We start from the raw sequence: 13,448 nt of genomic DNA, 5'->3' as shown, positions 1-13,448 counted from the left end.
GCGTTAGGTCCAAATTAAGGCTAGAAGGGCTGGAATACTTTAATATATACAAATACAAAAAACAGTCTCACTTAACCAACACTCTTATGTAAAGTCAATAACTGCATTCAAGCATTACTAAGAAGCACCCCAAAGTTAATTAGGTATCTCTATAAGAGATATGCATTTATTTTAATATCTATTGGCATATTTGTGCAATGCAGCAATTGAAATTAATTAATCTCAATGGTTCAAGGAATTAAACTCTATTGCTGTAAGCCACTGGCAACTGTTTTCTTTGAGCTTTTATTTTGAATGTAATTACTAAGTTGCTTTGCTATGCAAAAATCGGGTCAAAAGACAGACATCTTAAGGCAAGATGAGGAGCTGCCCTGGGAAGAGTGTAAATTAGATTTGTCATGCAGTACTGACACTGTGGCAGCCTATCTCTTCCAATTACCTATCAACTATGATACCAGGGCATTTCTGTAGCATTGCATTCACTGATTTATTTGTACATTCCAATGGGCTAGCTAGTGTATTCAAATTGTTTTAGGGCAGTGCATTGACCTACAACCACTGTTGCTGTCAAAGGAATGATTCTGTTTCCTTATACCACAGTAGCTTGTGATAATGGTTTGAAGCGTATATCAAATTAACTTAGTTACAGAGAGATGGAAAAACATACCTCTGTTTTCTTATACTATGTCTTTTAATTAACATTGGTGGTTTACTACAGTAATTAAAGGAACAGAATCCACTAATCTGCAATATGACTGAAGTATTTAACTTTCGGTTATTGTGTATTTCACTTTTTGTTACAGGCTGTCCAACCCATGGCAATGCAGTGTTATTTTTTATCATGCTATTATGTTTATTTAGAAAGACATACAAGGTGTAAAATGAAGAACAAAGTGATATCAGACCACAGACAGGATGAAACAATGCTTAGGCACTCAATCCATGTATTTAAAGATCACTCTGTAAATGATGTTACTCAGATTATTTTTTACTATGGTTCTAAACCTTAATACAAAAAACAGCTGTCATCAGTATCTGAAAAAAACAGCTGAAGATAAGCTCCACGTTATAAATACAGTATGTTCCTCCACACTTTAAGTAAATCAACATGGGGCAAAAGGACATTGTGGAAGTCCTGTACTGTATATCTAATGTCCTTATTTACTTTGTTATCATTATCATTATTGTGATTCTGACAACCTTTCCTAAACAAAATTGGTTGATTAATTAAATAATGCTCTTTTATGCAAGTAAACACCATAGTAACTATTGCATTTCACCTTCAGTCATTTAAGGGTCGTGGAAGTACTAGTGGTGTTGTTATAGCCTGTCACCCTGGCTTCCTTCGAGAAAAAGCTAGATGAGATCCTAGATCATTACTTATTAACTACCAAATGGGCTAGATGGGCCAGATTTTCTCCTCTCATTTGTAAAATTTCATATAGTCTTATGCATCTCCTTGGAAGGGGATTCATGTCTTCTTTTGGCTGCTTTGGGGAAGAGAGTTTATTAAACACTTGTAGTGTAACTTGTAGCACCAACACTGCTTGAAAGACAATCATCAACCTTTTCTGAGAACTTTTTTACTGACTCAAAATAGAGTGTCAAAGAAAACACCACAAAAAGAAGGAAAAGAAACTCTGTTTTTAAAGGCTCCTTAAGCAGGGCTGTACCTTGTAAACACTCTATTATTATGTAATCAGATAAGTGGCTACAATTACAATAATTATTCCATTAATTCAATACAACAGGCTGCTTCTTTGTGGAATGAATTATCCATGTGTAGAGCACAAGCATCAACAGGCATAAATTAAACGCATTTCTTGCCTACACGTGTCTGTTCTGGTGTACAAGATTGGATCTTTGACATCATTCTCCCATTCCTCAAATTCTTGAAATAACAGAGTTGAGCAAATATGAAACCCTCTTTCACAGAATGGCACTTTCCCAAATTGTAAACAGGCCTCTTCTTCAAGAAACACTTGGTATATACTGTACTGTATTCAAGAAGAAAGCTTCTTGCTGGTCTTGCTGTTATTAAGAAACACTTATTTCTGGATTTTAAGATCGAAGGTTGAGTGGCCGTTGTTCCTGAAACACAGCAGGGACAGATGCTTACACTCCAGTGTTAGTGACAGCAATTAGGAGAATGAGACAAATAATGAATGGAGACATCACATTCAATGAGTTGGCTAATTAATACCAGTTTTTTTTACCTTCATGCTTCATCACCTTTTGTAGACTAACTCTTGAAAATGAGTTTAATTAAATGGTTGTACAGCTTCCACCAACATCATGATGAATTTTATGATGGTGACCTTTACAGATTTTTATTGCCTGAGAAAGGTATGACTTAGCATGATTGTGCTTGGTTGTTATTTCTTGTTATTTTATGGACAACAAGATGGATGTTTTAGTTTATTGTGTCATTTCTATACACGTTTCAAGGGGTGCTTAACACTTTAAAAAGTTACAAGGCTTGTTTTACTCTTTTCATCCTAAACCTAGAAATAAGAAATAAGAAAATAGAAAATAGAAGCAAATTCAAGCTAATCGATTTTTTTCTTATATTCTCCTTTCAATAATGAATTAATATGTTTATTGAAGTTCAGTTTTTAGAAGTAATCTATATTAAGCATAAAAAAACATGTCACATACTTTATAACTACATCAAATTCACAAAGATACTGTCAGAAAAATAACAATCCTGTTTACAGCAGATGCACTGCCATTTTATTGAATAGACATTACAAAAGTACATTTGTTATGCTGATTAACATCTGTCATCAACAGGGGGACTAATGTTAAAGTCACAGACTAGTATCATGTTTGGCCAGCAGTGGAAGCAGTACAAGCTCCACATCAATGATAAATGCTTTGTACTGGGTTGCAGATGGATGTGTTGTCACAATCTCCCTTTCCTCTCGCAAAGTCTAGGCAAGCATGTCACTGTTCACTGGTCTTTGAGCTTTAGATGAGGGCACTAATGAGGTGATGTAGGGCTTAAGCAACAGTCAATTAATGAAAACGATTCCAAAAACATTGAATCAATATCCAAAATCCAAATTCTGTTAAAAACATGCTTACAAAAACAGTTGGGTTACTTCTGTTGTTCAGTATACATGCCTTTATTGTTTACTGTTGTGTATTGCCATTTTTGTTCCAACTGCAGTTCCAGCTACATTTTAGATCATATCAGAAAAAACCCCCAACAATAACAGCATTTTATGTTCATTTTTACTCAGTTGAACTAACCTTCATTTTATACAGTAATACATAGAACTATTGTTTATAAGCATGAAAAAAAAGAATCAGTCTTGTTTTCTTGAAAAGTACATACAGTAACTGGCCATTTGCTTACAAGAATGATCCATCTAAAATAGTGAACTGCTCAAAGAGGTACAGCCCTGAAAATGTCTTAGCACCCGATCTTTATAAACCATGTTTATTTACTTGGTACAATAGGCAATCATCCTACTATCATCATCCTGCTCTTATCATTCATGTCCTGAAGGGAAATCATTGGAAAAAAAACATCTTGTAAAAGCAAATAGGTTAGTGGACAAGTCACCAAAGCTAAACCTGGTGTCAACTACTTTATCTCTCCACTACACAAGACAGAGAACAGCCCTAGTCCTGAGGCATCCTGTATTGTGCTGACAAAGATGGAATATTCCATTTATCAAAACATATAAGGGTTTTGTTCACCAATGAGTTTCAGAACAACACTTTCATTCTTTGACTGAGTCTATTCTTTTTGTCTGCCGCCCACTTCCAGGTCTGGGATTCTTGACCTTCACATTTGGCAGGGAGTTGACTTCCAAAGCAGAGGTGGTCTGAAGGCCTTCAAGAAACTCCAGGCTTGCTACACATTTACAGTCAAATGGGATCCTAACAATGAAGTGGGCAGCTTAACTGTTCCAAATTAATGGAAAAGTTTATAGAGTATTAGAGAAACCAAATTCTTCTGCTTCCTGTATTCAATAAAAGTTCCCAAATATGTGAGTCCTGTTCTAAAGTTCTATAAAAAATAATTTGATAATAGTTTATCATACTGCTCTTTGTCAAGTATGACAATGGAGAGGAACTGTTGTGAATAATTCTCAGTCTTTCACGTGAGGCTGAGTTTCAAAGTTGAGTGCAGGGAAAATGTTTATACTGTAAACCATAAAACAATATTTGGCAGGTCTTTTCTCATCACACAAAATAGAATTCCCTGAGTATGTGAAAAATACTGCTTGTCATATCTGTCACTGCCTGAAAAAAATGTATATCGGTAGATTTGCACACATTATCTACTGTATATACTGTTCATTGTCAAGCAGGCTGCTTACAGTACGTCATTTACAATAGATAGCATAATGGAAATTAGGCCTGGGTTTCAAATAAGCTATTTCCTGAAGATCTGCTATAGCATCAGTATATCATTCATTCATGTATAAAAAAGATTTAGCTGTGAATTAAAGTGAAAACAATAAAGGAATTTGTTTTCTGAATACTGTACATAACTGTAGCTTGGATTAAAAACCTGTCATAATGGCATATTCTGAGTACCGATGAAGCTTCTCAAATTGAGGCTCAAGGAATATACATCACGCCATTTATATACTGCTAAATTGCTTATGAAAACCTACAGACACACCATTAAGCATATGATTTTAGTTTTATTTTTCTATAAAATGGTAACGCATACTGAACTTCTTAAAAAAACATACAGATCAATGGAACAAATGAACATTATCCCTACATGACTTTTTTCACTTAAAATTTTGAAAGATGGTCTCAGTTCAATGTTATTCTAAAATTTGAATTATGCAGTATGACAATGCAAAATTAGTAGCTGGATACCTGTTTGGTTCAGAGGGAAGATGCTAAATATAATGTGCCCATAATTTATTTCCATAGTTTCTCTAATCTGTTGTGTACCTACAGTATTTGGCTGACATACTGATTCAGATTGTTTAGAAAAACATGCTGATTTGCTAACACTCAGCACCAATAGATAGGATAAACCTGTACTAGTGTCAATTCCAAAGGTACAGGTATTACACAGCAACCCATTAAATGGAAAACTTGGGGGTCAATACTGAATGCATGTAAGCCTGAGGTAAGGGCATCCTAGATGCCTGTGTGAATATAATTAAAGGAGCTAGGATGCAACAAACAAGGCACATTCTTTTCTGCATTTGTTAGAGAACTTTCAAACAAAGTAAAGTATTTGAAACGTATGGCTCTTGGTAAAATATAAAAATGTTCCCATGATTTCTACTAAACAAACATTTTACATTGCTTAAAGTATATCCAATAGGCTGGTAACTCTCCTATTCATATATAATTAGCCATTACTTTCTGAAATTCATTTGTGAGCTGTTAGGTTGAATGATAATATTGCCACTTGGATTTTATCTTCCACTTCCAGTAACCCCTAAGCACACATTTGCCAAATAAATATACTTTATTAAACAGGAAACATTTCAACACAAGCACCATGCAAAGATTTTATATCAACAGATGGGTACTCTTCTACAGTAGACAGATCATGAGTAAAAATGATTTGTCTTTCATTTTCTTTAGAAATACCTGAAACAGCACGAGGCACTGTACTGTAGGTGCCTGAGAGTCGTCAGGATCAACAGCATCCTAGCCAGGTATCCCCATCTTTGAGGAAGTGTGCTCAGAGACACTGAGTAAGACAGTGCACAGGCTCTGGACATACTATGACATGCAGCAAATGTGAACCACCAGCTGTGAGGAAGTCTTTTGTATGTTAATATATAGGCACAAATAATACCAAGGGCCAGACTTTGATAGCAACATAACATCATTACATGAACAGAGGCGCACAAGGGGTGTTCCAAAGATAACCATACCTTAAAGTTCTTATACCCTTTAATATTAAAATATCAAATATGAATGCTTAATCTCTTTGTTTTTTTCAATTTTGCAACATTTTCCCATCCCTGAGCACAATTTAACATTACTACTCAAAATAATCTTACTTCAAACTCAGTGTCAGCGTTCTATGAATCTAGGCCAGAAATGACATACTGTACTTAAAGTTGCTGCTCTGCCCAAACGTGAGCTTTTTTTAAAAAAAAGGGCACATTTAAGTAATATTAAACATGATTTCTAAAATATAAATTCTGCCAATGAAAGTTTATGTTACGTTTATGCTAAATTAACTCTAAAAGCATATTCAAATGATTAATTTAAAACACCATAGTGCAGAAAATCAAACGTAGTTACTATTTGATTGCAGGAGAAATATTTAATGTACTATAGGAAGACCCTGAATTTCAAATTATAAACAGATGAGTAATTATTAGAAATGGAAATGAAAGATGTCATATATTGGTATTAATAAATGATTTGCTTCAGTTCAAGAGAGACAAAAATATCTCAAGGCCATGGAGCAAACAAATATGATTTAATTATTTTGATCTCATAAGCACCAAATGTTCATCTGGCCAGCAGCAAGGCATTTGGTGGAGTGAAAACAGATGTACATCATAAAATATCCAAGGGAAGAAACTTTCCAAAACTGCCCACTCAACTAAAGACTTACAGAATACATTCGAAACAATAAATTGTCAATTCTAGAACCTAACTTAATATAAAATTTATGTTTAAAATCTATCTTCAAGACTTGAGAACCAGATGAGCACTGCATAAAAAATAAATTGCAGTACATCAGTCTATTTTCAACATCAATTTTGGTTGATGTGTCATCTGATTTAAGCCTCATTATATATACAGGTATATGCAAATTATACTGTATATGAATACATTCTTTTCCACATCTAAAAGTACAGTATGACTGCAATTGAAAATCAAAGTAATGTATATTCGTAGTTCAGCTTCATCAGAAGCAATTTTTTATTTTTTCACTGATCCCGTTATCCATACTATGAGCTAATAAGTCAGTACAATTTTCAGCTTGCATGTTCAGATAGGAACAGTATGGGTTTGTGGCATTGCATTACAAACATGGTTAAAGAATACTTTTGTAGGTCAAATACTTAATTTGCTTAATGAGTGTTTAAGAGAGACTTGAAAACAGAGTGGACTAGTACTGAAGCTTAGTTTCTGAACCCATTACCTGAAGGTTATGGGTTCAGGTCACAAACACAGACACCACTGCCATAGCCTTAAGGGGGTTATTCTATCCCTTTGACTTCAGTCAGCACAGCTGTATAAAGCAATGTTATGGCGCCAACATGTTCTCAATCCAGTGGGTAGTGGTGGTGGAGTTACTCTCAGATTTTTTAATGGGTAGAAATTGAAAAAATGAAACATACGGTAGCTGGCCAGTGGGGTTTAGTGGTTGTGTGTCTTTAAAAAATAGCAATTAGGCCTGTGACAAACTTTGTGTTTTATAAAAGAAAAACATCATGCTAAACTCTTAGTTTAAATGTTTTTTTTCCAAATAAAGTGGATTTTATGTATGACCCTGAAAAGAGGTCAACTGTACTGAGCGCATATGACAGAAACCTAAAGGGCAGCATTGTTTTATTAGCTAATGCTGCTGTATCTTAAATTATGTGATTTCCTGCAGTGAAGATTTCCTCTAGCAACCGCTTTAGCGAAAAATGATGAGAAGGAAATAAGCTGAAGGAAACTATGTCTGATAATATCTTATAACTTGTTTACCTCAAAGAGCAAACTAAAAGAAAAACTGCAAAGGAAACATTTTTAGAGTATTTTTATGTCATATCTGCTTTTAAGGTGAATGTACTCAACGAATAAAGACGTATTAATTATTATGAAAATATGATAATATTGTTATACTTTCCAGGGCAACAAAGTTTTTCATAAATTCAGGAATAAGGTTTGTAAGATACAGAGAGGAACCTAGATTGCTACTTTGTGTGATTTACTGTATCTTTAAAGCTATGTGAACCCATAACAAACCTTGGTATGCTATAGACAGAACAGTAGTGCATTGTTGAGCAAATTAATCTACAACAAAAAAAAATTTGCTATGCTGTTTCCAGATACAAAGTACTTGGAATTAAAATACTGGACTTTAAAACATACAATGATGTTCATTTTCATTAAATAAAATGGAAAAGATACTTCTGTTTGTCTTCCCACATCTAGTTGCTGGGAACCTGGAGAGCTTTGAACTGGGAGTCCATTGAGCTGCACAAGGCAGAAAGAAGAACTTCTTGTAAAGGGTTTACTTACCAAGGCCTTTGTTTCATCTTCATCTTTGTAATAATAAAGCTGATCTCCCTTCAGAACAAACCAGCGTGTGTGCCAAGTCTTGACAAAGCCTCCTTGCTTTCTTAGCCACCCACACCTAATGACATTTTGCCTGCTCCTGCCTTGCTGGGGACTGTTGTTGGAGCCACTCTGTTCGTCCATTATAAGACGTATAGACCTTTCTGTTAGGAAGGAAGAGAAAAGAAATGAGGACTGTTAGGTTAATAATGTGCTGTTTCAAAACCTGGATTTATAGAGGCTGACTAATAGACCTGACAAAGGACTACCTCCAACTGTTTTTTTATTTATTTCTCTTGGAGAAACTAACCCAGTTTCTTTCCCTTTCTCTCAGCAGGGAGCTAACCTACTTTCTAAAGTGTCATAAAGGTAACTCCAGCAGCACCAACTAAATAACAGGAAGGACATTTGAAGTACAGTCTGATACAGCACTACAGCAGTGCTTTTTCAACTTAGGTTTGCAAAACCTACATTTCAAATTTTGGAGATCATATCAGAAAATTAACTCATGAGATGTTTATAATAGCAGCAGAAAACAGGAAGCAAACAAGAAAGAATACTATATAAACAGTAGAGTAAAATAAACTACTCCTAATGACCTACCCCACAACATTGATGCTGAGGCAGTTTAACCTCTGCTCTCAATGATACTGTATGTAATTGACATACAGTACTGTTCTTTCACAAAAGAACATTCAGCACATAATAACATGCTCTTGCCCACACAAGAATGTACCAGCCAAAGTAACACAGTAGTAGTAATTGTGTCACAATTGCTAACTCTTTTGCTGTAGAACAAATTTTGAACCAAATAATATTAAAGGAAAGAAAACCAACATTTTTCTTCAGCATTAGAACATAATGGTGAATTACAGTCACTTTGATGTTTATATTCATGACCTTTAGATAAGTGAGATAAAGTAGGCTTTCATTTTCTTTCTAAACTTGTAGCAATTACATTAATCACAAAATTATTTTTTGAGTTTATATATTTTATTATACAAATCGTGAGATTTAATTAATCTCAAGAGTGCAATCAGAACTTATAGAAAGTTCTCATTTCTAAAATAAAGCATTTTGCTCTTTTCAGATATTCAGTGGACTAATGGGCCTGTAGTTCAAAAAAGAGATTGCAGCATTGACACCAAAACTTAAGAAGTTGGTTTCCGAAGTGCACTGTAAGTACAACATCACCTCAAGAACTCCACTACTAAAGTGCGTTATAATATATAGTATACTGTAAGATTAAAGCTTATTGACCAATATCTACAGTAGATACTGAAATGCAAAATGAACTCTGTTCAAATAATATTTTTTGTGAGATATTCACACAAAACAAAGTTTTGATAAAGGTGATGGTGTTACTGATTCTTATATAAAAATGTTTTTATGGAAAGTATATATTACAAGAAATACAGGTTCAATCCTCCCCCTAAAGAGCCTAGATTGTAGTGTTGTATTGGAGTGTAGCGGTATGTAGGGGTGTGTGTGATAGTGCAGACAGTAAATGTCTGTCTGCAACACGTTATAGCTACAGTAGCTTCTGCCAGGGAGTGTGTGGATCACAGATGGCAGGGTTTCGTTATGGAATAGTAGCTGGCTGGCAGGATTTTACATACTGTATTACCATTCATGAGATGGGAGAGACCTGAGGGCTCTCAAAGTCCATTGCAGGATACAGTACATGTTACAGAGGTGGCAGATCAGTGGACGTGCCAGAGTGGAACTCCAACATCTAAGATTGATTATTGTAACAGACTAGGTAGAGTGACCAGTGAAAAACTAAAACCACTCAGGAAATCAGTTACTGAGAAGGTGTGGTTGCTATGGTTTTTGCTGTGAGGATTTGTATGGACAAAGATTTTAAAATAACAAATCGTGTGCTCGATAGTTGCTCCTGATGAGAGGATCTGGGTGTTTTAGTAGCTTTGAAACTATGCTTTGACCAAGGTGTTTTGTGTGGAGGTGGTCATTAGTATCTTTCTATAGAGGTTGCCTTTCTTTTTTCTTCTGCAGAAAAATGTAGCAAATGAATTTCTCAAAGCAGAAGGAGTTTACTTATAGCTCTAATGCACAACATTTTGAAACAAAGTTCCAAAGGAAGAAAGAGGCGAAAACATTTTAATACCAGAGAAAATATGCTTAATAGGAGTTGGCCCTATTAAGTAAAACTGCACTGTTTAAGGAGACAGACTGGTCCTTAACAGATACAAAATGGAATGGCAGAGCAATTTTTAAAAACATTTGTGCCTATGTGAAGATTATTCTGGTGTCTAAAATTGTTATGATATTTAGAAAGACACAAAATAAAATACTGAGCAATTAAAAAATATCAAATTTTATGGGACTGTACATGCATTACAAGGTGTAACTAAAATATGCATGTGACTTACAGTAGTTTTGTATTTTCTTGTTGTTTTCAAAATAAATAAATTACAAAGCAAAGGATGCACAATAAGAAGAAAAATTTTGATTTATGAAGAAAAGAAGAGCACAAATATAACAGAGTTACATCATGTATTTGTATTAACATAACCAGGTCATAAATCTTATTTTGAAATGCTTACTGTAACTAACTGCTTCTGGTTCATTTGGTGAGCTAAATATCCATCCATTTTCAATATCCACTTAGTCCAATACAGGATAACAGTAATCTGGTTCCTACCTCAACAGACAACGGTCACAAGGCACAAGGGTGCATGCCACCCACACTCAGACTTCACTGGGGACAATTCAGAGACACCAGTTAACCTAGACAGTATGTCTGCAGACCGTGGGAAGAAGCCAGAGAACCACAGAAAACCTACACAGAGAACATGTAAACTTGGCCCAGAATCAGACATCCCCAAGAGCCATGAGATAGAACTTCCACAACACCATAACACCCGTGACCTAAATGTTCTGCAAATGTACAATTTAGTGAGAAAATACCAGTCATGGAAAGATTCTGGATATTAGAGACATCCAAGAAATCGATAAAATCAATCCATCTTGAAAGTTGTCTCTGGAACAGAAGTAATGTTTTTGGATTTTGCCTTGTTTCATCTCGTCTATTGTGCTTAGGCAAACAATGCAAAAAAATCCTCCACTTAGTTTGTATTTGAAAATTTGTAAATTTTAAGTGCAGAATCCTTATTAGAATAGTTTCAAATTAGCAAATACCTCTTCTTGAGAACTTCTAATAGGAGAATTCAACTATCTCAAGAATTCTCCTTGAATGTCCTTCTTAAACCGTTGGTAATAGTCCAGTGTCAAATCTTGCTTGGTGACTTTTTAAGAGTTGCATAGGATATTTTATTAAATTGTCAAAGATCAACAGCATCACACTGTACCAAACTACACCAGACATGTTTGAGATGCTACATATTGCTGCTTACAGTTGCTAAAAATATGACAAGATCTTTGTGATGCCAAAATATATTCCATACTAAAGACACCTTTGAACAGAACTGTGTTTTCAGTTTGAATTAATTCCTTCTGCTTACTCTTGTAGGAAAATAATCATTTATTGTTTGCGAACTAATGTTAACAGAAAATATGACGATTGAATGTTAATCTAAAAGTATTACTGTGCATAACACATAAATTCCATCACGTCTGCTGTTTTTTTAGTGCCACATGGTCATAAGCATAATCAGAGGCATATTCTGATTCCTTGTATACTTCTTCAGTTTCAGGCATCTAAAAAAACAAGTGAAGAACAGCTGTTTGTGCTATTTTATTAGGATATCTCAAATGTATTATCTCATTAGAGAGATACTGCACACACCACTGTTACCACCAAATAGTTCAGAATATTCCCAAAATCAAGAGTTATATCATATATAGACCTAGACTCACACTCAGTTGATGTTAACTATTTGACATTTTTGATAATGTCCACTGCAGTACAAAGTCACCTCAAAATGAATAGCTGCACTTCATGTGACAGGTCTTTTTTGACATAAAACTGCATTTTCTACTAAAACGAAAGAGATGAAATGAAGTCGTTTTACATTTTTTCTGCTTTTCATAGAAATATTTCATATTTTTGAAGAAAATCACTCCAGTGTCCAGTCATACTATTCTTCGGCCATTCAACTAGACACTTTAGATACAGTAAATTGGAGCACAAGAATTACACTATTGCTGTACAGTATGTTCCTTGCCATACTGTACGTAGGTTCCTTGAACATTCAGGGAGAATACTCTATTATAAGCATATTAAATATCATAGCATATCTATATTTCTTTTACATAATTGTTAAACATTACTACGTAGAACACTTTTAAACAAAATATATACATTATACAGTATAGACCCAAATGTTTTGCCAAAATGTCCCTCTGGGACAATGTAAAATTATTTTTAAAAAACGAACTGCCTTAGCTATAAATCAGAAGACTAGAAGAGAGCTGTATTCAGATTACAGGATCTAGTTTTCCTTCTCCTCAAGAAAAGAAATACTCTTCAAGAATTGATGTGGAAATCTGCTTGCCATATGAAATCTGACAGACTTCTTGCCATGCCCTGGGTTACACACATCTCCCTGGTATCACATACAGTCCAAGCACATTTTTCTGCAGACATTAGTAAGGAAGACCATGCAGACATTTCCCTGGAGCAGGATGACCATCTTGGAGATGGTGACTGCTTCATGTTATAGCTCTGTCACTATGCCAAGCCTTCAAAGCTATGATTTATCATGGTCGCCCATTGCCAGAAACAGTAACTTTCCTACCAGAAGGAAAGCTAGAGAACTGTCCAAATACTGTGGGATTATTTACTCTGAAAAACTCATGTAATCTGCCACTTATTCCTGACACCTAACTTGAAGGTCAAATATTTTAATCAGATTTGTGAAAGCTCAATAATATGAAACAAAAAAGAAATCATACAGTATTTCTGCTGCATGCCATTTGAACATACAGTACAGTATCTTACATACTATGCAAATGATGATTACTACATTGATGAATGTAGTTCCCAATGACATACTGATTACAGAATGTATAAAAGTAGTGGCCATTTGATTCTTCTTGATTGGATTTGTAAAATATTTTCAAGGTGAATAATTTAATTGAGGTAAAAAGGTTCTAAATATTACCGATGTCCATGTTTTCCCATAACTAAGTACAAGATCATTTATTTCACACAAATTCTGAAATTATTATGACATCCTTGTATGTATGATTCAAATGCACTTAATTCTGGTCTTGTACACAGCAGAGGCCAGATGTCTGCC

The 13,448-nt window shown here is 34.7% G+C and overlaps 1 protein-coding gene across 2 annotated transcripts in view; it reads right to left on the bottom strand.

The window, feature by feature from the left end:
• Positions 1-13,448, bottom strand: part of arhgap24 (Rho GTPase activating protein 24) — a 142,163-nt gene that overhangs the window by 105,636 nt on the left and 23,079 nt on the right. For both annotated transcript variants that reach the window (XM_088912011.1, XM_088912012.1), the window contains one exon: positions 8,188-8,387. In XM_088912011.1, coding sequence (XP_088768137.1) covers positions 8,188-8,367 — 180 coding nt within the window. In that variant the 5' untranslated portion in view covers positions 8,368-8,387. The remainder of the gene's footprint in view (positions 1-8,187; positions 8,388-13,448) is intronic.

This window comes from Atractosteus spatula, chromosome 3, assembly GCF_055471065.1.
Source record: "Atractosteus spatula isolate fAtrSpa1 chromosome 3, fAtrSpa1.hap1, whole genome shotgun sequence".
NCBI classification, from domain to species: Eukaryota; Metazoa; Chordata; class Actinopteri; order Semionotiformes; family Lepisosteidae; genus Atractosteus; species Atractosteus spatula.
Note: the sequence above shows the minus strand (reverse complement) of the source record. Positions and strands in the feature narration are given on the sequence as shown.